The 26449-nt window shown below is 37.7% G+C and overlaps 1 protein-coding gene across 1 annotated transcript; it reads left to right on the top strand.

The window, feature by feature from the left end:
* The first annotated feature begins 17568 nt into the window (after positions 1-17568).
* SPINK14 (serine peptidase inhibitor Kazal type 14 (putative)) lies at positions 17569-26166 on the top strand. Its single transcript, XM_027081398.1, is given in 7 exon segments — positions 17569-17645; positions 20482-20594; positions 21453-21490; positions 24333-24354; positions 24357-24468; positions 25424-25446; positions 25449-26166. Coding segments are annotated over 7 exon segments (405 nt in total). The 3' UTR covers positions 25469-26166.
* The last annotated feature ends 283 nt before the right edge of the window (positions 26167-26449 follow it).

The raw sequence follows: 26449 nt of genomic DNA, 5'->3' as shown, positions 1-26449 counted from the left end.
AGCCTACCCAGATGAGTGCAAAGGAGAAATACAAATTCAAGTAAATGGTTTTTAATCTCATGTCCCTTACACCACTCCCTCTGGCCTCATGAACCACAGTTCCATGCTTTTCATGTAAATAAAATTATCTGATTATGTTTTCAGACAAAAGGGTGGATTTTGTATCAAATGATCCTAGAAAACTTCATTATCTACAGAAACAGTCACGTCTGTTAATCTGTGGAATACTTCACTTCCAAATCTATGGATCATGTGGCAGGAGACAGTACACATGCAGATTTTTTAGCATAGAGTAATGGGATTAGCAATGAAAAGTGAATTCTAATGGCTTGACTTAACACGAAAGAAGTCCTGGGAGCAGTAATAAAATGGAAAGTTGCCAGCTATTATATTCTCATCTCTGGATCCACTTTGCTCCTTAAATTTTAAGTTAGAAAGTTGCCAGAACTCCTACTGCCAAGGTCTCTAAAAATGAGCTCTGACAAGTTGTGTTCACAAAGGATATTTGCTTAGGTCCTGGCCTCTGGTCACAAGACAGACATGGATGATTCACGAAGGAAATGCCCCATCCGTCTCTACCCAGAGGCTCTTCCCAGGCACCCAGGAGAGGTGTAGGTAGTTGGAGAACCTCCAGTTATAAGTACCCACTGAAGAATTTCTGGTGGAGCTGTTTACCCCCAGGTTAGCACTTACCTGGAAGCACAAGGTAGGTTTCTAAAGATGAATGGAATTTTGACATAGTCATTTTAATGTCAATATGTCAAACAAGAAGTAATAACACAGCATCAACAACTAAGGCAGTAGTTAAAAGCTATTAACTTGTTTTCTTTTTATCTTTCCTTCACTCTCTATCACAAAGCTTGAAGAAAAAGGTATGTATTTTTACTTTACAGGATATTTGAAATAAACTGGACAAAAACATAAAAAGGGGCAAAAAATTACTCTTAATGCCTTGAGTACATTAGAAAGTAACCAAAGCAGAAGAAATTAAATTTTCAAAAGAAATCAAAGGGACGGAGTATTGACCAAGACTGCTGCCCGGCAGCTTCCTGAAGAGGAAGAGTCTGCTGAGTGTATGACTATACAAAGTATCTGCTGAACCCTAGATTCATGGGGTTCTCAATCTCAGTCAAAAATCACCCTGTCTCATGGGTGGTACAGAATCATGGAGCAGCCTCAGTGAGGGGAACCATTTAAGGCTGGCTTGCACTGCTGAGATGCAGGCAGCAACCATGCCTGTTCAGAGATAATAGGGCCTGTTCTCATTTTCTGTGCACTGCTTAAGCACCTCAGATCCTCATAAACTCCTATAATGAATGAGACCAAATCTCCCCACATCTAGGCAGAATGAAGACCTCAGAGTCAGACATAATTTTATTTAGAGAAAAAGAAACAGATAATGTTTTACATATACACTTATTGATGGAAACTGACATCTACTCTGTGTGGGACCCATGTTGGGGATTGCTAGGAATTCCTGTGCAGTGCATGTCCACATTAAAGGCTGGCTGCCCCAGAATCACACCTAATCAATTAGTTTTGAAAAAAAAAACTGAGCCTGTTAAGGAACTGGTAATAGAGATGAGCGTGGATTTGTTGAAGGGTTTTTTGATTTGGGCAATGTATTGTGATGATGTTGAGTTTCAGGTAATTGTATATACTGTTTTTAAATCCTTAGTTACTGAGTAGATGGTGAAAGGAAAACGCAGTCATGTTGGTTGTTGACCAGATTAATTCTTCGTATAAGTATTTCCAGAAAGAGAAGAACATGGATAGTGAATTTTTAGATCATTATTCTTGAACCCTGAATTTTTTAACATCTTTATTGGAGTATAATTGCTTTCCAGTGTTGTGTTAGTTTCTGCTGTAAAACAAAGTGAATCAGCTATACATATACATATATTCCCATATCCCCTCCCTCTTGCATCTCCCTCCCACCCTCCCTATCCCACCCCTGTAGGCGGTCACAAAGCACTGAGCTGATCTCCCTATGCTCTACAGCTGCTTCCCACTAGCTATCTATTTTACATTTGGTAGTGTATATATGTCCATGCCATTCTCTCACTTCGTGCCATCTTACACTTCCCCTTTCCATTCCTCAAGTCCACTCTCTACATCTGTGTCTTTATTCCTGTCCTGCCTCTAGGTTCATCAAAACCATTTTTTTTTTTAGATTTCATATATGTGTGTTAGCATACAGTATTTGTTTTTCGGTTTCTGACTTACTTCACTCTGTATGACAGACTCTAGGTCCATCCACCTCACTACAAATAACTCAATATCGTTGCTTTTTATGGCTGAGTAATATTGCATTGTATATATGTGCCACATCTTTATCCATTCATCTGTCGATGGACACTTAGCTTGCTTCCATGTCCTGGCTATTGTAAACAGAGCAGCAATGAACATTGTGGTACATGTCTGTTTTTGAATTATGGCTGACTCAGGGTATATGCCCAGTACTGAGATTGCTGGATTATATGGTAGTTCTATTTTTAGTTTTTTAAGGAACCTCCATACTGTTCTCCACAGTGGCTGTATCAATTTACATTCCCATCAACAGTGCAAGAGGGTTCCCTTTTCTCCACACCCTCTCCAGCATTTACTGTTTGTAGATTTTTTGATGATGGCAATTCTGACTGGTGTGAGGTGATAATCACTGTAGTTTTGATTTGCATTTCTCTAATGATTAGTGATGTTGAGCATCCTTTCGAGTTTTTGTTGGCAATCTGTATATCTTCTTTGGAGAAATGTCGATTTAGACCTTCTGCCCATTTGTGGATTGGGTTGCTTGTTTTTTTTGATATTGAGCTGCGTAAGCTGTTTGTATATTTTGGAGATTAATCCTTTGTCAGTTGCTTCATTTGCAAATATTTTCTCCCATTCTGAGGGTTGTCTTTTGGTCTTGTTTATGGTTTCCTTTGCTGTGCAAAAGCTTTTAACTTTCATTAGGTCCCATTTGTTTATTTTTGTTTTTATTTCCATTTCTCTAGGAGGTGGCTCAAAAAGGAACTTGCTGTGAGTTATGTCATAGAGTATTCTGCCTATGTTTTCCTCTAAGAGTTTTATAGTGTCTGGCCTTACACTTAGGTCTTTAATGCATTTTGAGTTTATTTTTGTGTATGGTGTTAGGGAGTGTTCTAATTTCATTCTTTTACATGTAGCTGTCCAGTTTTCCCAGCACCACTTACTGAAGAGGCTGTCTTTTCTCCATTGTATATTCTTGCCTCCTTTATCAAAGATAAAGTGACCATATTGTGTGGATTTATCCCTGGGCTTTCTATCCTATTCCCTTGATCTATATTTCTGTTTTTGTGCCATTATCACACTGTCTTGATTACTAGCTTTGTAGTATAGTCTGAAGTATAGTCTGATTCCTCCAGCTCCGTTTTTCTTTCTCAAGATTTCTTTTGCTATTCGGGGTCTTTTGTGTTTCCATACAAATTGTGAAATTTTTTGTTCTAGTTCTCTGAAAAATGCCATTGGTAGTTTGATAGGGATTGCATTGAATCTGAAGATTGCTTTGGGTAGTACAGTCCTTTTCAAAATGTTGATTCTTCCAATCCCATAACATGGTGTATCTCTCCATCTGTTTGTATCATCTTTAATTTCTTTCATCAGTGTCTTACAGTTTTCTGCACAGAGCTCTTTTGCCTCCTTAGGTAGGTTTATTCCTAGGTATTTTATTCTTTTTGTTGCAATGGTAAATGGCAGTGTTTCCTTAATTTCTCTTCCAGATTTTTCATCATTAATGTATAGGAATGCAAAAGATTCCTGAGCATTCATTTTGTATCCTGCAAGTTTACCAAATTCATTGATTAGCTCTAGTAGTTTTCTGGTATCATCTTTAGGATTCTCTACGTATAGTATCATGTCATCTGCAAAGAGTGACAGTTTTTGTTCTTCTTTTCCAATTTGGATTCATTATATTTCCTTTTCTTCTCTGATTGCTGTGGCTAAAACTTCCAACATACTACTATGTTGAGTAATAGTGGTGAGAGTGGGCAAACTTGTCTTGTTCCTGATCTTAGAGGAAATGGTTTCAGTTTTTCACCATTAAGAACGATATTGGCTGTGGGTTTGTCATTTATGGGCTTTATTACGTTGAGGTAAGTTCCCTCTATGTCTACTTTCTGGAGAGTTTTTATCATAAATAGGTGTTGAATTTTGTCAAAAGCTTTTTTTGCATCTATCGAGATGATCATGTGGTGTTTCTCCTTCAATTTTTTAATATGGTGTATCACATTGATTGATTTGCATATACTGAAGAATCCTTGCATTCCTGGGATAAACCCCACTAGGTCATGGTGTATGATCCTTTTAATGTGCTGTTGGGATTCTGTTTCCTAGTATTTTGTTGAGGATTTTTGCATCTATGTGTGTCAGTGATATGGGCCTATATTTTCTTTTTTTGTGACATCTTTGTCTGGTTTAGGTATCAGGGTGATGTTGGCCTTGTAGAATGACTTTGAGAGTGTCTTCCCTCTGCTATATTATGGAAGAGTTTGAGAAGGATAAGTGTTAGCTCTTCTCTAAATGTTTGATAGAATTTGCCAGTGAAGCCTTCTAGTCCTGGGCTTTTGTTTGTTGGAAGATTTTTAATCACAGTTTCAATTTCAATGCTTGTGATTGGTCTGTTTATATTTTCTATCTCTTCCTGGTTCAGCCTCGGAAGGTTGTGCTTTTCTAACAATTATCCATTTCTTCCAGATTGTCCATTTTATTGGCATATAGTTGCTTGTAGTAATCCCTCATGATCCTTTGTATTTCTGCAGTGTCAGCTGTTACTTCTCCTTTTTCATTTATAATTCTGTTGATTTGAGTTTTCTCCCTTTTTTTATTGATGAGTCTGGCTAATGGTTTATCAATTTTGTTTATCTTCTCAAAGAACCAGCTTTTAGTTTTATTGATCTTGCTATTGTTTCCTTCATTTCTTTTTCATTTATTTCTTTATGATTTCTTTCCTTCTGTTAACTTTGGGGTTTTTTTTTTGTTCTTCTTTCTCTAATTGCTTTAGGTGTAAGGTTAGATTGTTTATTTGAGATGTTTCTTGTTTCCTTGAGGTAGGATTTTATTGCTATAACTTCCCTCTTAGAACTGCTTTTGCTGCATCCCATAAGTTTTCGGCTGTCGTGTTTTTATTGTCATTTGTTTCTAGGTATTTTTTGATTTCCTCTTTGATTTCTTCAGTGATCTCTCGGACTTTTAGTAGTGTATTGTTTAGCCTCCATGTGTTTGTATGTTTTACAGATTTTTTTCCTGTAATTGATATCTAGTCTCATAGCATTGTGGTCGGAAAAGATACTTGATACAATTTCAGTTGTCTTAAATTTACCAAGGCTTGATTTGTGACCCAAGATATGATCTATCCTGGAGAATGTTCCATGAGCACTTGAGAAGAAAGTGTGTTCTGTTGTTTTTGGATGGAATGTCCTGTAAGTATCAATTAAGTCCATCTTGTTTAATGTATCATTTAAAGCTTGTGTTTCCTTATTTAGTTTCCTTTTGGATGATCTGTCCATTGGCGAAAGTGGGGTGTTAAAGTCCCCTACTACGATTTTGTTATTGTCAATTTCCCATTTTATGGCTGTTAGCATTTGCCTTATGTATTGAGGTGCTCCTATGTTGGGTGCATAAATATTTACAACTGTTATATATTCTTCTTGGATTGATCCCTTGATCATTATGTACTGTCCTTCTTTGTCTCTTGTAATAGTCTTTATTTTAAAGTCTATTTTGTCTGATATGAGAATTGCTACTCCAGCTTTTTTTTTTTTTTTTGCAGTACACGGGCCTCTCACTGTTGTGGCCTCTCCTGTTGCGGAGCACAGGCTCCGGACATGCAGGCTCACAGGTCCCACCACTCTGCGGCATGTGGGATCTTCCCGGACCAGGGCACAAACCCGCGTCCCATGCATCAGCAGGTGGACTCTCAACCACTGTGCCACCAGGGAAGCCCTCCAGCTTTCTTTTGATTTCCATTTGCATGGAATATCTTTTTCCATCCCCTCACTTTCAGTCTGTATGTGTCCCTAGTTCTGAAGTGGGTCTCTTGTAGACAGTAATATATACAGGTCTTGTTTTTGTATCCATTCAGCCAGTCTAATGTCTTTTGATTGGAGCATTTAATCCATTTACATTTAAGGTAGTTATTGACATGTATGCCCCTATTACCATTTTCTTAATTGTTTTGGGTTTGTTTTTGTAGGTCTTTTCTTTCTCTTGTGTTTCCTGTCTAGAGAAGTTCCTTTAGCATTTGTTGTAAAGCTTGTTTCATGGTGCTGAATTCTTTTAACTTTTGCTTGTCTGTAAAGGTTTTAATTTCTCCGTCGAATCTGAATGAGATCCTTGCTGGGTAGAATAATCTTGATTGTAGGTTCTTCCTTTTCATCACTTTGAATATGTCCTGCCAATCCCTTCTGGCTTGCAGAATGTCTGCTGAAAAATCAGCTATTAACCTTATGGGGATTCCCTTGTATGTTATTTGTTGCTTTTCCCTTGCTGTTTTTAATATTTTTTCTTTGTATTTAATTTTTGATAGTTTGATTAATATGTGTCTTGACGTGTTTCTCCTTGAATTTATCCTGTATGGGATTCTTTACACTTCTGGGATTTGATTGACTATTTCCTTTCCCATGTTAGGGAAGTTTTCAACTATAATCTCTTCAAATATTTTCACAGACTCTTTCTTTTTCTCTTCTTCTGGGACCTCTATAATTCAAATGTTGGTGCATTTAATGTCCCTGGGTTCTCTGAGACTGTCCTCAGTTCTTTTCATTCTTTTTTCTTTATTCTGCTCTGTAGTAATTATTTCCACTATTTTATCTTCCAGGTCACTTATCTGTTCTGCCTCAGTTATTCTGCTATTGATTCCTTCTAGAGAATTTTTAATTTCATTTATTGTATGTTTACCATTGTTCGCTTGCTCTTTAATTCTTCTAGGTCCTTGTCAAACGTTTCTTGTACTCTCTCCATTCTATTTCCAAGATTTTGGATCAGCGTTACTCTCATTATTCTGAATTCTTTTTCAGGTAGACTGCCTGTTTCCTCTTCATTTGTTTGGTCTCGTGGGTTTTCACCTTGCTCCTTCATTTGCTGCATATTTCTCTGTCTTCTCATTTTGTTTAACTTACTGTGTTTGGGATCTCCTTTTTGCAGGCTGCAGGTTCGTAGTTCCCGTTGTTTTTGGTGTCTGTTCCCAGTAGGTGAGATTGGTTTAGTGCCTTGTGTAGTCTTCCTTGTGGAAGGGACCGGTGCCTGTGTTCTGGTGGGTGGGGCTTCCCAGACCAGGGCTTGAACCCACATGTCCTGCATTGGCAGGTGGATTCTTAACCACTGCACCACAAAGAAAGCCCAAAAGAATATACTTAATTTTTTTGTTTTTGTTGTTTCATCTGCAGAATAGCAATAATACTGCTCTTCTTGTTTCATAAGGTTAATCATTTAACAAGCCTTCATAAAATGTTGTAAAGTGTGTTCATGCTCTAGATAAGCAAGGTTTACAGTGCTATTAATGTTGTCTACTACAGTACATTTTAAAGAAATGTGCTTCTATGATTCTTTTCAACTTTCCTGCATCTAATATAATCTTAATGCCCTTTACACGTCATTTAAATGTCTATTTGCTCTTTACTACACCTATGATTTTATTTGTTCTCAAATATAGCCACACCATTATATTTGCTGAGTGATCAAAGGGATCTTCTGGTAGATGAGTTTCAGGATGTAACTATTCCAAATGTCTGTAGCTCAAGATAATAAGGAAGCATTCCTTGACACATGAAATAAATACCCTAGCTTGGATTAATGCCAATCATCATTGGAAAGGCCAATTTTAATGAGGATGGGACCCTGCCCTGAGTATATATATGTGTATTTGGCAGACTGCTTTTTCTCTCTTTCTCTCTGAACTTCTTGCCTCAGAACAGCATCTCTCTACTACCCTCATTCATCATCACTATGAAGAGCATCACTGCTTTTGTCATCCTTGCTCCGGCAGCCACTACATGGGTTGTCACTCCACCTGGTAAGTTAGGATTCCTTTTTAATATTCATACAACGTTAACTGCAACATATTCAGCCTTCAGTAATTATAGAATGTTAAAGTCAAAAGAAAATTTAGAAGACATCTATTTTGATTGGTCTAATCAACAGAGTGGGGGTGAATCAGACTTTGAGGAAGAGGAAGAGGAAGAGAGACTGAGAAGAATAAAAGGATTGTGGGCTTTCTGCTCAGTTCCTCATCGGGATCTCTCAGGTTTCTGACTTGGCCTTTCAGAAACCACCTATACAACTTTGAGACCATAACTCCAACTCTACCCTGGGCATGCCCACAGGATCTCCTGGACAGCCCTTTCTCCAATGACCAGAGATCCCCCTACCACCTCATTTTTTTTTTGTTTTTGGTCAGAATCATATATCTCTGACTTCCCCCCAAGTTGGCCCTGAGTAAAGAAGTGACCTCTTTTAGGTCTGGCCTGGGCAAGGGATGTTGGGAAATGGGTTTTAGTTACTGTGAACAATGAATTCAGCTTTGCATTTCTAACTGTGGAATTTTCTATTTCTCCAATTCCTTCTCTCGAAATGAATCTCGTCCTACTCTCTTCTGGCCATCAAGCAATAGGGACAGAGGTGAGTACCTTTTCGGCATACTCTTGGCAAAAATGAAATCAGAGCTAATGTGTAAATGAGTCATGAAAGTAGCTAAACTGACTCACAGTGGGTTGAAATAATTCCCTAGGATATAAAACTGTTCCTACTGTACTTTCCTGGTGGTGTTTCTTTCTTTAAAGGTTACAAAATGAATCTCCTTGCAAAAGGAGAAGAGCAGATAAAGTAAAGTTTTACCTTTTGGTAGCATTTTAAACTTTTCTCAGTATTTTTCACATTCATTATCCCACTGGACTCTCATTATAACCCTAAAAAGAGAGATTAATATTTCCTTCTTAAACTGCTAATTCTCATTTAAGGACTATTCTAGGTCTGATTTATTTTTGCAGCACAGCACCTGGTCCATAAAAGATCTTCTAGACATGTTTGCTGAAAAGTTAAAGAGACTAGTACTCTTTCCACTCTCTTCTCCCTCTTTACCATCTCAATATGAGAATGACACAGAATTGAAGGAAGAGAATGTAGGGTATTATTTTTCTTCCAATTACAGGTGGACTGCACCAAATACAACAGAAAAAGTGCCAGGATTGCATGCACAAGGGAATGGAGACCATTATGTGACATAGATCAGAAAACTCACAGTAATGAATGCATGTTTTGTATGCTAAATCAGTAAGTACAGTACTCAATTTGGAGCCCTGTTTTGCTTTTGTTTTATGATCACAAAATTCACATTGGCCAAAATCTGCTTGGTTTTTAAAAACATGGTTTTACAAACCTTACCTTTTGTCATGATCCTCCAGTACTCTTTGGACATTGCTTTGTTATGAAAAAATAGCTATATGTAAGGATATATATGTGTATATATTTCTTTGCTATCCAGCCAAATTCTCATTTATAGTCTACAATGTCCCTCAGATTAGCTGCTACATATAGACATTTTTATTCCCACATTACATTTAAGGAAACTGGGTCTCAGGTGGGAAATATATTCTTGGTCAAAGTTTCAGGAATCTCCTGTGTTACATCTTTCTTATCACTTAGTGGAAACTCAGAAGACAGCTGTCTATATTTGGGCTGTTAGCCATGGACACTGTTATAAGACTGATCTATCCTTCATACCCCAGAGGAGAATCATGTTGCTTCTCTGATTGTCTGGAGAGGTCTAGGGAAGAGAATGAAAGCCCAAACGCAGAGTTGGAATTAGTTGGAATCCTCACCACCACCAGCCCCATCCATTAAATATTAAGTCCTCACTATAAACAACATCTCAGCTTCTAGGAGATTTTAAGAATGGTTATTACCAGCCATTCCAACAACTTTCTTTTTTTTTTCATTCCAACAACTTGAATTCACTCCTTTCTGATTAGTAGTTAAAATCATGGGCTTTTTATGCTAAAAATCCTGCAGAAAGTAGGCATAGAGGGAACTTTCCTCAACATAATAAAGGCCATATATGACAAACCCACAGCCAACATCGTCCCCAATGGTGAAAAACTGAAAGCATTTCCACTAAGATCAGGAACAAGACAAGGTTGCCCACTCTCACCACTCTTATTCAACATAGTTTTGGAAGTTTTAGCCACAGCAATCAGAGACAAAAAAGAAATAAAAGGAATCCAAATCGGAAAAGAAGTAAAGCTGTCACTGTTTGCAGATGACATGATACTACACATAGAGAATCCTAAAGACGTTACCAGAAAACTACTAGAGCTAATCAATGAATTTGGTAAAGTAGCAGGATACAAAATTAATGCACAGAAATCTCTGGCATTCCTATACACTAATGATGAAAAATCTGAAAGTGAAATCAAGAAAACACTCCCATTTACCACTGCAACAAAAAGAATAAAATATCTAGGAATAAACCTACTTAAGGAGACAAAAGACCTGTATGCAGAAAATTATAAGACACTGATGAAAGAAATTAAAGATGATACAAATAGATGGAGAGATATACTATGTTCTTGGATTGGAAGAATCAATACTGTGAAAATGACTATACTACCCAAAGCAATCTACAGATACAATGCAATCCCTATCAAACTACCACTGGCATTTTTCACAGAGCTAGAACAAAAAATTTCACAATTTGTATGGAAACACAAAAGACCCCGAATAGCCAAAGCAATCTTGAGAACGAAAAATGGAGCTGGAGGAATCAGGCTCCCTGACTTCAGACTATACTACAAAGCTACAGTAATCAAGACAGTATGGTACTGGCACAAAAACAGATTGATAGATCAATGGAACAGGATAGAAAGCCCAGAGATAAACCCACACACATAGGGTCACCTTATCTTTGATAAAGGAGGCAGGAATGTACAGTGGAGAAAGGACAGCCTCTTCAATAAGTGGTGCTGGGAAAACTGGACAGGTACATGTAAAAGTATGAGATTAGATCACTCCCTAACACCATACACAAAAATAAACTCAAAATGGATTAAAGACCTAAATGTAAGGGCAGAAACTATCAAACTCTTAGAGGAAAACATAGGCAGAACACTCTATGACATAAATCACAGCAAGATCATTTTTGACCCACGTCCTAGAGAAATGGAAATAAAAACAAAAATAAACAAATGGGACCTAATGAAACTTAAAAGCTTTTGCACAGCAAAGGAAACCATAAACAAGACCAAAAGACAACCCTCAGAATGGGAGAAAATATTTGCAAATGAAGCAACTGACAAAGGATTAATCTCCAAAATTTATAAGCAGCTCATGTAGCTCAATAACAAAAAAACAATCCAATCCAAAAATGGGCAGAAGACCTAAATAGACATTTCTCCAAAGAAGATATACAGACTGCCAACAAACACATGAAAGAATGCTCAACATCATTAATCATTAGAGAAATGCAATGAAATATCATCTCACACCATTCAGAATGGCCATCATCAAAAAATCTAGAAACAATAAATGCTGGAGAGGGTGTGGAGAAAAGGGAACCCTCTTGCACTGCTGGTAGGAATGTGAATTGGTACAGCCACTATGGAGAACAGCATGGAGATTCCTTAAAAAACTACAAATAGAACTACCATATGACCCAGCAATCCCACTACGGGGCATAGACCCTGAGAAAACCATAATTCAAAGAGTCATGTACCAAAATCTTCATTGCAGCTCTATTTACAATAGCCCAGAGATGGAAACAACCTAAGTGTCCATCATTGGATGAATGGATAAAGAAGATGTGGCACATACATACGATGGAATATTACTCAGCCATAAAAAGAAATGAAATTGAGCTATTTGTAATGAGGTGGATAGACCTAGAGTCTGTCATACAGAGTGATGTAAGTCAGAAAGAGAAAGACAAATACTGTATGCTAACACATATATATGGAATTTAAGAAAAAAAATGTCATGAAGAACCTAGGGGTAAGACAGAAATAAAGACACAGACCTACTAGAGAATGGACTTGAGGATATGGGGAGAAGGAAGGGGAAGCTGTGACAAAGCAAGAGAGAGTCATGGACATATATACACTGCTAAACGTAAGGTAGATAGCTAGTGGGAAGCAGCCGCATAGCGCAGAGAGATCAGCTCGGTGCTTTGTGACCGCCTGGAGGGGTGGGATAGGGAGGGTGGGAGGGAGGGAGACGCAAGAGGGAAGAGATATGGGAACATATGTATATGTATAACTGATTCACCCTGTTATGAAGCAGAAACTAACACACCATTGTAAAGCAATTATACTCCAATAAAGATGTAAAAAAAAAAAAAAAAAATCATGGGCTTTGGTGTCATACATCTGGATTAGAATCCAGGCTGCAGTTTGTAGATCTGTGACATTAGGCAAATACCCAATTCGCTGCACAATTCTGTATTCAGTAAGACAGAAATTATAACAGTGTTTAGGATTCACTGTGATAAAACATGTCAAACCTTAGCTAAGCAGCTGACAAAGAGTGAATACTCAAAGAAATAAACTCTTCTTCCTTTTTATAATTTTCCTCCTTCTTTTCTAGACCTTCTGAAAATTTACAAATATAATAGCAAGTGTTATCCAAAATAAAGTCTCTCAGGATATGCAAATTCATGCCCTAATAAAACCATCAGAGACTGAAGACTGAGATGGTATTGATTATATTATCTCATATCTTCTTTTTAGAAGGAAGAAATCTAATACTCAGAAAGGAGAAATGACTATAACAAAATTACATAAACTGTAAATGCCAGAGATGTATGTGTGCATATTTTCTTTTAAAACTGCAGAAATGTTTGCACACTATATTATGCTTTTGATTTCCATCTGAATATTCATGGACTATTTTAAAAGTGCCCAATCTCCTTTTAATGTTGGTCTTATTTTTTATATTTTTATTTGTTTGCAAAATGATCATCTATCAAGGATGTTAATGGTACATATCAGCTAACTAGGGTAGAATATTAACCAGCACTCTTCATTCTTAGTTCAGGTCAGACAACACAAAATGACATATGACTATGTTTTACTCTGTAGATTATGAAATATCAAATAACTGTATGACCCATTCAATAAAATCTACTTTTCCAGACAGAAAGGATCTCAACTCAGGAAACTTCATGATGATGAAGTGTAAGTAAGTATAGTATATATACTATATATATACTATATATATACTATAGTATATATACTATATATATACTATAGTATATATACTATAGTATATATATGTATATATATAGTAAGTATACACAGAAATTTTATTTATTCTTAATATACAATGTTTTAACAATTTCTCACTTTCATCGAGAAAAAGTGTTTTCAGATATGTATTCTAGAAATGATCTATGACTATGAGTAGTCATAGATAAGACACCTGACCAGCCTAAACACAAAACCTAAAGTATAATTTATTTACCCAGAGGAAGACTCCACAAACTTTATTCGTAGCCCTTAACTGGAGCAGATTGATATACATGTGGTTATTTTCTAATACTGCAACTAATTAGCAGGTTAAGAAAAGAACATTAGGGACTTAAGAACACTAATAACAGTAAAAAAGTTATTTAAAAAGCACAAAAAAAATTCAAGAACACAAAAGTAGAGATAATTTAGGGGTAAAGAGCTATGTGAGTGGAAAGTCAATAATTTTAATAGAGTTTGAAATGTGATACTATAAGAGAACGGCCAACATGGGGTTGTGGTAGTAAAGACAGTTCATTTTAAGGATGGGCACCTAACCCATTGTGGTGGGTGAGGGAGAGAAATGCGGCCATGAAACTGTTACAAAAGTAAAATGATATTTGAAGGAGAAGTAGCGGTCAGTCTGATGGATGAAGTGGGTAAGGGCATGCAAAGTAGGATAAATATGAGAAGCAAAGGCACAGGGATGTTCAGGAGCAGGAAACACTGGGAATTCAGTCCTTAAATTCAGCTGGGATAAAAGGCAGAGCAGATGAGACTGGAGAGATAAGCATGGGTCATGAGGGGGCTTTCTGTTGATGGAATCAGTTAAATATTTGAACAAGATCAGATTTGGTTTCTAAAAATATCACTCTGGCAACAATGTGGAGGGTGAGTGAGGGTGCTGTTAGTCATATAATGAGCTAGTGTATTAGTATGCCAGGCTGCCATAACAAAATTCAGATCTTCCTCCATTTAGGATGGGGTTATATCCTGATAAACCCATCATAAATTGAAAATATCATACATGCACCTAACGTACCAGCCTCGCCTACCTTAAATGTGCTCAGAACACTTACATTAGCCTACAGTTGGGCAAAATCATATAACACACAGCCTATTTTATAAAGTAATAAGGTGTTGAATATCTCATGTAATTTATTGAATACTGAAAAAGTGAAAAACAGAATGGTTGTATGGGTACAGAATGGTTGTCAACATACGGATTGTTTACCCTGGTGACTGTATGGCTGACTTGGGTGCTGTGGCTCACTGCTCAGCATCACAAGAGAGTATTGTACTGCTTATCACTAGCTCAGGGAAAGATCAAATTTCAAAGTACAGTTTCTACTAAATGCATATTGCTTTCACATCACCATAAAGTCAAAAAATTGTTATTTGAACCATCATAAGTAGGGAACTGTCTATACCACAGATTGGGTGACTTAAACAATAGGAATTTATATTCTCACAGTTCTAGAAGTCCAAGATCAAGGCACCAGAAGATCTGGTGCTAGGTAAGAGCCCACTTTCAGGTTCACAGTCTACTATCTTCTTGCTGTGTCTTCCCATGGTAGAAGGGGCAAGGTTGCTCTCCGGACACTGTTTCATAAGGGCACTAATGCCATTCATGAGGGCTATGCCTTCACGACCTAATCATCTCTGAAGAGTTCTACCTCCTAATACCATCACACTGAGGATTGACTACAACATATGAATTCTGGGGGATTATAAATATTCAGGCAGTAACACATACGAGACCTTTAGGATGATGGTCATGCTAGCTCATGACTGGAATGGTGGGCACATGGGTGTTGACCCTGTAATAATAAATAATTTGCTTAACTATAAACAACAACAATGACAAAGTCTACATATTGTAGAGTGGATATATTGTAGAGTACATTATATAACCTATGTTTTAAAAATATATGTAATTATACAATAATTACATAATTTTCTTTTTTAACCTATAAATTGAAAAAGTGAGTTTACTTACATAAACTCTGCTTTTGTCTAAACAAAATTTTCCTAGGCAGATATGCAAGTCTGGACAATGTTGTCCTGTGGCTTCAATAAAAAACCCTGAGAAGGGAAAGACTTTCCCCTATGGTCCAGGGTGGGACCGATCACTTGTATGGTGGCTTTCCTGTGATGGAGAAACAGCTCTGAGGACCTAAAGAATGGCAGATTAGTACTGTGGTGGAGTGATAATTGGTTAAAGAATGGACTAGACTGTGAAAGTTCTACGGTTTGGGCAGTGGAATTGACTTTCCTTTCTACTGGAGAACATGCAGTCTTAGGTAAAATCCTGTGAAGGATTTCCACATCCCTAATGGTGGTAAGAATCTGCTTTGGCCACACACCTATGGTCAATTAACCTTCAGCAAATGAGTCAAGAATGTACAATGGAGAAAAGACAGTCTCTTCACTGAGTGACACTGGGAAAATTGGACAGCTACATGTAAAAGAAAAAAATTAGAACATTCTCTAACATCATATACAAAAATAAACTCAACATGGATTAAAGACCTAAATGTAAGACTGGATACTATAAAACTCTTGGAGGAAAACATAGGCAGAACACACTTTGACATAAATTGCAGTAATATGTTTTTGGACCCATCTCCTAGAGTAATGAAAATAAAAGTAAAAATAAATGAATGGGACCTAATTAAACTTAAAAGCTTCTGCATGGCAAAGAAAACTATAAACAAAATGAAAAGACAACCTGCAAAATGGGAGAAAATATTTGCAAATGATGCTACTGACAAGGGATTAATTTCCAAAATACACAAACAGCTCATACAGCTCAATATCAAAAACAAAACAAAAAAAGAAAACAACTCAATCAAAAGATGGGCAGATGACCTAAACAGACATTTCTCCAAAGAAGACGTAGAGATAACCAACAGGCACGTGAAAAGATGCTCAACGTTGCTAATTATTAGCGAAATGCAAATCAAAACTACAATGAGCTATCACCTCACACAAGTCAGAATGGCCATCATTAAAATGCTGGAGAGGGTGTGGAGAAAAGAGAACCCTCCTACACTGTTGGTGGGGATGCAAACTGGTGCAGCGACTACAGAGAACAGTATGGAGGGTCCTTAAAAAACTAAAAATAGAGCTACCATATGATCCAGCAATCCCACTTCTGGGCATATATCTGGACAAAACTACAATTCAAAAAGATACATGCACTCCTAAGTTCACAGTAGCACTATTCACAATAGCCAAAATATGGAAACAATCTAAAGGTCCATTGACAGATGAATGGATAAAGAAAATGTGGTACATGTGTACAATGCAATACTACTCAGCCATAAAAATTAATAAAGTAATACCATTTGCAGCAACATGGATGTACCTAGAGATTATCATATCAAGTGAAGTCAGGTAGAGAAAGATAAATATCACATAATATCACTTGCACATGGAATCTAAAAAAAAAAATGATACAAATGAACTTGTTTAAAAAACAGAAACAGACACAGAAAACAAACTTACGGTTACCAAAGGGGAAAGGGTGGGGGAGGGATAAATTAGGAGTTTCAGATTAACAGATACACACTGCTGTATACGAAACAGATAAACAACAAGGACCCACTGTATAGCACAGGGAACAATATTCAATAACTTGTAATAACCTATAATGGAAAAGAACCTGAAAAAGAATATATATATGTATTATAATATATATATATATATATATATAACTGAATCACTTTGCTGTACACCTGAAACTAACACAACATTGTAAATTAACTATACTTCAATAAAAAAATAAACTTAAAAAAAAAGAATCTGCTTTGGACTGTACAGTGAGGAATTGGCTTTTTAAAATATTCGTTTGAGGTGACACTGGAACATACAAACTGAATTATTTCATAGCTAGGAATAGGGCCTGACATCTAGGAACAAAGCCCCAAATTGTAGCTTCTGGAATTCAACCATGGGTATGAGAGATGATGAAGAAGTCAAAGACTAAGGATTCTTTGAGGAAGATGGGATCCCTCAGTCTTATTTACTCTCTTCTCCCAATATTAGTTCAACTGGAATTTGGAAAAGCTAAAACTATTTTAGCTTGATTTTTTCCTATGTTTTTCTTTTTCTTCTATGTATTTTCCTCTATGTATTTAATCTACAGGATTAAATACTGTTTGTAGACCTCTCTCTGTTATCTTATTTTTGCAGCTATTAAACAGGGTCACATATTGATAATATGCAATTCCTTTTATCTTAGGAAGGTCTGCTTCACTTTTACCGAGTCAAGATATTGGATCTGTGGAAATTATTGTTTTATTTCTCATTGCTGTTATGGATGGGTATCAGAGGGGCCATGATTCATACTGGAATGTCACAAGAGTCAGGAAACTCAAATGTTAAAATCTGCTTCTTCAAGTCTGCCTTCCACGAGTAATTATTTGTTTAATAATATTCTCCTGCCAAGGTATAAGCTCCATTAAGGTCAAGAATATGCCATTCTTTTTCACGGCTGTATTTCCAGTGCCCACACAACTCCTGACAAACCAGAATCCCAAACAGTAGAAGGCCTACGGGAACTCATTTAACCAGTGATACCCTGCTAATAACAAAATTTGTGACAAAGCAAAGTTGAGAAAAATGTAAATTATTTATTATCAGGTGGGAAGTAATTTCACGCTCATTATTACCTTTGAATACTCATACAATGCAATCAATCTGTGGCTCTGAGCCTATAAAGCCCATATCAGTAGCGGAGGCAGGCAGTTTTCCAAGCTGTTTAAATGTTAGCTCACTTAAACCTCCAAAGAGTTCCTTAAGGAAGGTTTGATTACCCCATTGTGAAAATGGGAAAATTCCGTCCAGAGAGGAAAAATTACTTTTCAAGTTGACAAAAATATTGTAACTTGATCTTTTGCTTTTATGTCCAGAATCCTTCCTAAACAATGGGATGCCTCTACCTCTCTGAACTGGGAGATGACTGATTTACTTAGGAAGATGACAGGGTATTTTCAAATTGTTCCATATTAGACTTACAGAGCCCACAGGTTGGATGAAAACCACTTCTTTCATATTCTAAGTGACCCAGGTCCTTTCTGGAAGTTTCCAGTAGGTCTGTTTTTAGGCTTTTATTGAAATGAAGTAATGAGACAAATTAACTGAGGTAAATAAAAATTTGTTCATTCCAGTATTGTTAAGAATAATGAAATTGAAATCAGCCTAATTGAGCAACTATGGAAGAATATTAATATAATAAAAATCCATATATGTGATAGAATATGACACTAGGCATCTAAATTCATGTTCTCTATGACTATATTTAAAGATCAAGAAAATGTCACAGTACATTTCTAAGTCAAAAAAGTGTAAAACAATATATACTACACAAATTTGATCAAATATGACAAGAACATGTATATGTGTTCATTTCTGTGTATGTATATATAGATTTTTTTTAAAAAACTGGAATGATATAATTCAATACAGTTTATGTTTCACAGTTATCTATGGGTTTTGAGGTTTCTTGTCTTTTTATTTCTTTTCTAATATTTCTACTTTTTGAATTTTCTAAACTTGTATTTCCTTGACATAAGAAGAATTGCTTTTTAAAAAATGTAACATAGAGGCAGGAAGTTCAGAAATTAGGAGGAAACCCAGCTCTGATAAGGTATCTTCCTTGTTACAAAGCTGCAAAGGTTTGGATTGCTACAGGACAAGGCTGGACCCACTGCAAATGGCATCCACAGACTTCATCTGTCACTGCAACCTCCTCTCTTCCTCAGCTGTTTCCACATTTTTCATTCTGGCCAAAGGCACTAATTATTGTTGTGGAACATTCGATACTTCTATGCTCTCTCCTACTGTGGTATGTTTCTTCTGCTATTGCCTCTTTGGATTGCCCACCCAGGGCTGCCCTGGCCAGCGATCCGTTCCCACCACCCAAGTCTTGTAGGCATCTCTGTACTCCCTTCCCCAACACCTCCTGCTGAGTTTGTCTTTGACTCATCCTAAATGTTTGGCCTCCCAGGGCCTGCTCAGCCCAGCACACAATGCATCAGTGTCTTCCCTCTCCTACACAGCTATTCTATCCCCTCTTGAGGCTCTAACACATGCTCCTTAAAGGAGAGGCACCAGCCACAAAGAATTACATTACATCTCACTTCCTTTCTGAGGTGAGTCAACCTGGGTACACGTGGTAGGGAGAGTGGGCATCTGGCATTGTGTTCTGATACAGCTGGATCTTCCACTGTTGAAGCTCCATTCCTAAAGTAATCCAGGCAAGATGTCAGGAAGAGATGGGGATGTATTTAGAAAAACATGGAGTCATAGACTGTCTCAGGAGCGGGCCGAGCAGACAGCTCTGGACATTGTGCCAGGAGCCTCCAGACATCCTGGAGAGTGGAGCACTGTGGAAACATCTCAGTGTCTCAGATAACAAATATCACACCATAGCATAAAGGCAAGTTCATGTACATTACCTATCAACATATGCTACAGAGCAGAGAAAAAGGTCTCTAGGACATAGGGAGGACCAGGTCACTTTTGCAGGAACAGGAAGACAGGGAGAGTTCAATGTGGTCCTTGGTCAGGACCTGGAACCTCCATATACCATTCTTTAGGGTCAGAAAGGCTGCTACAAGGAAAGGCAATCCCAAGGGAGGATCTGCTCACTGAATTTGCTCACTGAATTCTGGATGAAATACCTTGGGAACTCCTGTGAGATAGAGTATTTCTTTTTTTCTCCCTATGCAGTCTCTCAGAATGCTCCAAGAGGGTTTAGCTTTCCGAGTCAGAAGATTCTCAGCACAGCCAAGTAGGCCTGGAGTATTAGAAATCATTGTCTTAATCTCAAGAGGCAATCCCTGCTTCATGACCAAGTACAGACCTGCTTCCTCTATTGAGAAGCCCTTGTTGTCTAGAAGCCTCTAGCAGCCTCATCATTTTCTTTGTATCCTTTCAAATAAAAAAATTTTGAGAGAATCATCAGGTAAGGTGCCTTTTCAAGACACTTAAAATATCTCCATCCTAACATAATACAGTTATTCCCAAACAGTAACCTCTGATTTACTTCTGTCTTCTAAGTAGTCACAGGTCTGTCACTGAGATCTATACATTTATTTATAACTAACCAAAGTTTATTCCTGAGCATTTGTTCTCGGAGAAGGAGCATACAATACGTATACTGGAGATGAATATTCACTTCAGAAGTGGTCTTAATATCCTGATAACCTCTTCTTTTGTGATTGTATCAAAAGGCAACATCCTGAAGCAGTATCTCAGAGAATTATTCTAAGGACACGCCAGGAGGAAAAGTGGCCAAATCCTTCCCAGTACTCTGCTCACTTCTGTTCTTTATCGTGATACATTTGACGTTACCTTCTGGTGAGTAATGTAGCTGTTTTGCGCAGGGATGTAAGGTTGATTGCTGGGCTGTGACATGATAATCTAGAAGAGAATGCTTTGAGATTTTTGTGTATATATATTTTATTAAGTGTATCATTTTACTGTATTATATATCTGTATATATAGAGAGACAGACAATGGAGTGTGATCAAAAAAAATAAATAAATAAAAGGCTCTGGGCCAATGGGCAGGGGCCTTAGCTTTCCCATCTATTAATGCAGACTATAAGACCTAACTCGTGGGGACCAGGGGCTTGGGTGACTGGGTGAGGTAACGTGTGAAAGTGACTGGCAATATGCCTCCAAGACAGTGCATCACAAAAATTCAGAACTTTTGAAAATGCTCTGCCATATATTTGACTGGGTCATTATCTTTTGTGTCCTTTTTTAGAGAAGTCATGTAGAGCGACCTAGCTTCAAAGACTGAAGAGCTTAGTTTTCTTACATATCTGCCATGAATTCTTGGGCATTTCATAAGATATTGGGATTGGGTTAAAAGATCTCTTTAAAGTTCTAGCATTTCTTAATTTCTTTCATATATTGGCTGTCAGCTCTGAATCCTCTCAAGCCCAGGCTAATTACTGTTAATCAAAAAATTATTTGGTACACTGGACTGCCAGTGATGCACCTATATAGTCTTCTGCTGATTATCTACCAGGAGTAAAAGAGTTACCCCACATTTTAAAAAATGAATGAATATATGTATAAATGAAATAATGTTTTCAATTATTGCAAGCTTTCTTGGTACTACATAGAACTCTTTTATTCTGTCAACAAATTAAGCTATGACTTACCAGATACTAGATTCTTTAACTATTTTCATTTGTTATGGTTTCAGGCCCTCCACACTGGTGGCCACCACATGGAAATATTAAGGTAATTTTCCTCTAAATTTCCTGGGAACGAGACTCTGAGTTTTCTTTGGAATTACTATTTTAGAACCTTACTGAGGCAAGTGATGTTCTTCAATGTCACATGAATGTGGCAGGTACACTGTAGGTATAGGAGCTCAGAGGAGAGTAATCCAAACTGGGACCCAAGCTGAGATTTTGGTCATAGGTATACCACAGAGCCCTCGGTAGTGCCTGGAGAATGTTTATGGACACTGGTGGTTGCCAGGGGGCAGGGCAGGTTCTTATATGCCCACAGACTTGGGCATAACATGGTTTCTGCTCTGGAGGGGCTCACAGTTTGGTGGAAAGAATGCTCCTAACTGCCCTGTGATACGCAGAGAATGCCTATGGGAGTTGTGAATGGCAAACGTCAACTCTAAGATATAGACTGAGGAAATGTGAAGGAACAGGAAATCTCTGAACAGAGCCTCAAATTCTGTTTCCAAATCGTATGAGGGCAAAGTGACAGAGACACCTTTTTCATTTTCAGCTATACCTCTGAGCACTGAATATATTGTGGGGTAAAATAAATGTTTAATAAATGGGGGAAATAGTGAAATGAAAGATTGTTTTGGTTTTTTGATGTGGATTTGCATCACTGTAGTCCTTTACTTCAGGAGCACTTGCACTTTAAGCTTTTCTCTCATTAGTAAATTTTAAATTTTACTTCTTAAAAAAATGTATTCATGAGTTGACTGGTGAGAAAGATGTTTTGAGGGCAGCTTGGCCTTCAAGGGACGCAGAGATCAGAGTGTAGAACCTGTCAGAGGTTATAGCTCCAGCAAAAAAGTCTATAGAATTTGTCCAGGATTTATACTCTAGTCTCATAGAGTTGAGTCCTAGAGTTTTCCTCTTAAGAAGGTTGCCTGCAAGAGTAGTCCTCCACTTGTCCATAAATTTATAAACAAAAATAACCTTACTCATTCTTACTTATTTTCTCATGAAGCTTACAAAAATATCCAGAAAAAACGAAGAGAGTGACTGTTTTTATAGTAAATTCTATAAATAATTCTATAAATAAAAGAAATAGGATGGTACAATAGAGAATATCTTTTGAAAGTAGAGATACTACTATCAACAATGTGGTCAGTGAAGGCTTCTTGGGCATGGGGATATCTGAGATGTGAAGGGTGAGGAGGAGCCACCCAGATGGAGAGCAGTGAGGAAGATTTACCTACTTGAGTCACTGATTAAAGACCTGTGTGACTGGAACACAGAGAGGGAAGGAGAGGGTGCAGCAGATGTTATAGTTACACAGCAGATGAATACATAGCCTACTCACCCGATGAATATACATCCTACTCTAAAGAGAAAGAAAAGCTATATTTAAAGATGATACTAATTACTCTTGCTATTATTTGACTATATTCATTCAGTTTGAACTATTTAAAATCTTATTCATTTTGCATATATTTATAGAGCAAGACTAAGTGCCAGTATATGTGCTGGACACACAAAGGTTAGTCTAATCAGAAACAGACCTTACCCTTATGGGCTTATAATTCTTTGGAGTGTGGAATTAGTCAAATAATTGTATAAATGCTTTATTACACACTGATTAGAGGTACTTAAAAAGGAATGGAAAGTTGGGATTGTATTTTGGGAACTCTCTGAGAAAGTAGGTCATAACTTGAGCTCTGAAGGCAGAATGAGTTTAGGTTCAACAAAAAGACAATACATTTGATGGGGTGGTCGTGACAAACCACAAGACTCTGAGATGGAGGGACTATGGAGCACTTGAAGCAAAAACAAAACAAAATTTTTAAAAAGACAAAAAAAACCCATGGAAAATGGCAAAGAGCAAGGTGGTATAAGGCAAGGCTGGAAAAGTCAGAAGGGTACAGATCACATAGGGTCTTTTAGCTTATACTAAGAAGAAATTTTTTATGTGCAGTGAAATACAATTAAAAGAGCATAAGTACAGGAATAATATGATTCAATGGATGTTTAAATTACAGAAATTAGAGGCTACAGAAGAAAGGAGAAAGTGGAGGGAGTAGTTGGGTGACAGACAGATGGTGGTGGCCTGGCCATGGTGCTGGTGTTGGATAAGGGAAGAAGGGAGAAGAGCTCAAATATGATCCCTCTTTCTCTAAATAGCCCAAACTCCTACCCACCTTGTATTAGAGGTACTTTATCTACCTATCTTATGGTAATCATAGAGCCCCTGAGACTATCATCGTCAAGCTCAATCATCCCAGAGTCACTGCTCTCAAGCCATACACTGATACCAACATTGCAAGCAGACATGGGTTCTGGTCCCACTGAGACATGCCCCTTCCTTTGTTTTCAGTTTTCCCTACAAAATCAGGAAGTTACTCTAAATGATCTCATGTTTCACACCTTCAAGATAAGAGTTAGCCTGGAGATATTTTTAGTAGATAAGATGTGATAAATATTTTAAGTCAAGGCATATAGATTTCAGTGAAACATCTTTTCCAATTATGGGGCTTCAGTTTCCTTAGCTGAGTTACCACAGAAAATCTCTAAGACTAATTCCAGGTCAAATAGTCTGAGAATGAAGGAGATTGAGAGAGAAGCTAAATTTCCCAAATCTGTCCTGTTAACTCACTCTTCCTTTTCCCACTATAGCATAGCAAGCCTCCTTTCTCTCTTCCTGTCAGGAGGTCCTGACAACAAGGGCATCACATACGTTGTTAGCTGATGGACATACGTGGGTTCTGGTTCCCTTGCTTTGTGGAGGGGGAAGCTAGAGAGCTTTTGTCAGACTAGGATATGATTCTATGTTTAGATTTTCCTAGTAAAGTCCAGGGGTGTCTGTGAGTGTAATTCTAATCATATCATTCTTTTCAACTCAATTTCAGGTGAAATGTCCATATAAGAAAGTAGATTGAGTTGGTTCAATGGAACAGTGAACCCCTGCCCTGGTATATATCAACCCATCTGTGGCAACAATTTGGTAACCTATGAAAATCCCTGCATCTTGTGTGTTGAGAGCATGTGAGTAATACTGGGAGAAAAGAAGAGAACAATGAAAAAGCTTAGTGCAAGGTGATTACCTCTTCTACCAAGTACAACAGCCTTGAAGCCAGGAATTTGCTCCAGTTTGCTCAGATAATAATCAGTCCCTGCTCAGGAGAACATGTGGCAATACAAAGCCCACTGGAGTAGAAAGATTCGCTGTACTCAGTAGTGTTTGCTAGGCCCTTTCTTCTCTCAGCCTTCTCATTCCCATATGCCAATTGATAGATTTTTTTTCACTTGAAGCTTTAAATATCCCTTTGAGTCCTTAAAATTCTTTGATTTTAAAACAAACTATACTTTTGCCTTCTCTCAGATATCTTCAACTTCATATGTGTCTGAAACTCTGAGCTAGGGTAGGTGACTATAAAGTTTGGGTCCTCTGGCTAGTTTAGTTTTTGGATTTATGTGACATGATTATCAGTGATTAGACACTAAGTCTCACTAAACTGTGGCTTCAGGGTTGATCTCTGTATAAGACAGTGAAGTTCACAGGGAGAAAAACTCTCCCCGTGGCACCAGACTGAAGCCCTCCACCCAATGATCATTTTGTAATTTTCACAAAGAGCAATGAGACAGGAATGTGTAAACCTCAGGCCACCCCCACTAATGAGGAATTCAGCCAAAGTGTAAGAGTATTGACAGAGTAAGATGAGGACTGATATGCCTCATATATCATAAGCTGAGGCCTGATTAAGTAACTTATTTTCAAAGAGCTTATAATATAGGTCATAATATCTTCAGTGGCATCTTGGAATCATGGAAGGAAGGATAACAGGGTAGGAAATCCAATAACCTGGCTTTTGTCTGTAATCAACGTCCTTTATGCTCTTAGTTTCCTCAAATATAAAATAAGGGTGATAGATAATTTTGCAAGTATTTTTGTAGCTCTGACATTATATTAATGAAATATTTATTCTGATTCTTCCTTCAGGAAATCTCAGGGAAAAATTAATTTCTGCATGATGGAAAATGCTGAGTGGACTCAGACATGAAAGAAGTACCTTTTTTTTTATCCCATTGAGAAAATCCTTCTCTTGCAACTCACCCCTCCTTAGATGTGTTCTTAGTGACAGAGAGCTACCCCTAGTGAACTTGTAGACCTCTCCCCTCATTGATTCGCTGCCTTCCATATTCTCCCTAATAAATAAACTTTTCTGAAAGTCTCATTTAACATGGGTCTCAGATCCATATCTCAAGCCTCAGAAGTAGAACAAAATGAACATTTGAGCCAAAGGTCAGAGACAAACACAGGGCTTAATCAGGTCTCTGATACTGTAAACTGTGGAATAACTTATCAATATGTAAAGGCTCCTGGTTGTCTTCCAAAGAACACAACAGAAATTTCTTCCATATTCCTTCAGAATTAAAAATAAATATATATTAATAGGAAATGTGCCTAAAATAACCAGCTGAGCTTCCCCTCGCAGCTGTAACCAGAGTAGTCATCCATCTACCAGCTCTAGTTTGTCTAAGACAGACTTGGAATAGAAAAAGTACACCCTGGGAGAGTGCTCTAAGCTTTCACAGCTCTTGTCTGAGAGGAAATTGCTATCTAGAAATTAAATGAAGGTATAAGAGCATTCTCAGAACTACCAGTCTTGCCTGAACCAAGATGGCAGAGTAGAAGGACGTACTCTCACTCCCTCTTGCGAGAACACCAGAATCACAACTAGCTGCTGGACAATCATCGGCAGGAAGACACTGGAACTCACCAAAAAGATACCCCACATCCAAAAACAAAGGAGAAGCCACAGTGAGACGGTAGGAGGGGCGCAATCACAGTAAAATCAAATCCCATAAATGCTGGTGGGTGATTCACAGACTGGAGAACACTTATACCACAGAAGTCCACCCAGTGGAGTGAAGGTTCTGAGCCCCACATCAGGCTTCCCAAGCTGGGGGTCCGGCAACAGGAGGAGGAATACCTAGAGAATCACACTTTGAAGGCTAGTGGAAT

The sequence above is a fragment of the Aethalodelphis obliquidens genome, unplaced genomic scaffold (assembly GCF_003676395.1).
Source record: "Aethalodelphis obliquidens isolate GAN/ISIS:26980383/991018 unplaced genomic scaffold, ASM367639v1 scaffold45, whole genome shotgun sequence".
Classification (NCBI taxonomy): Eukaryota; Metazoa; Chordata; class Mammalia; order Artiodactyla; family Delphinidae; genus Aethalodelphis; species Aethalodelphis obliquidens.
This window is presented reverse-complemented; position numbering and strand designations above follow the sequence as displayed.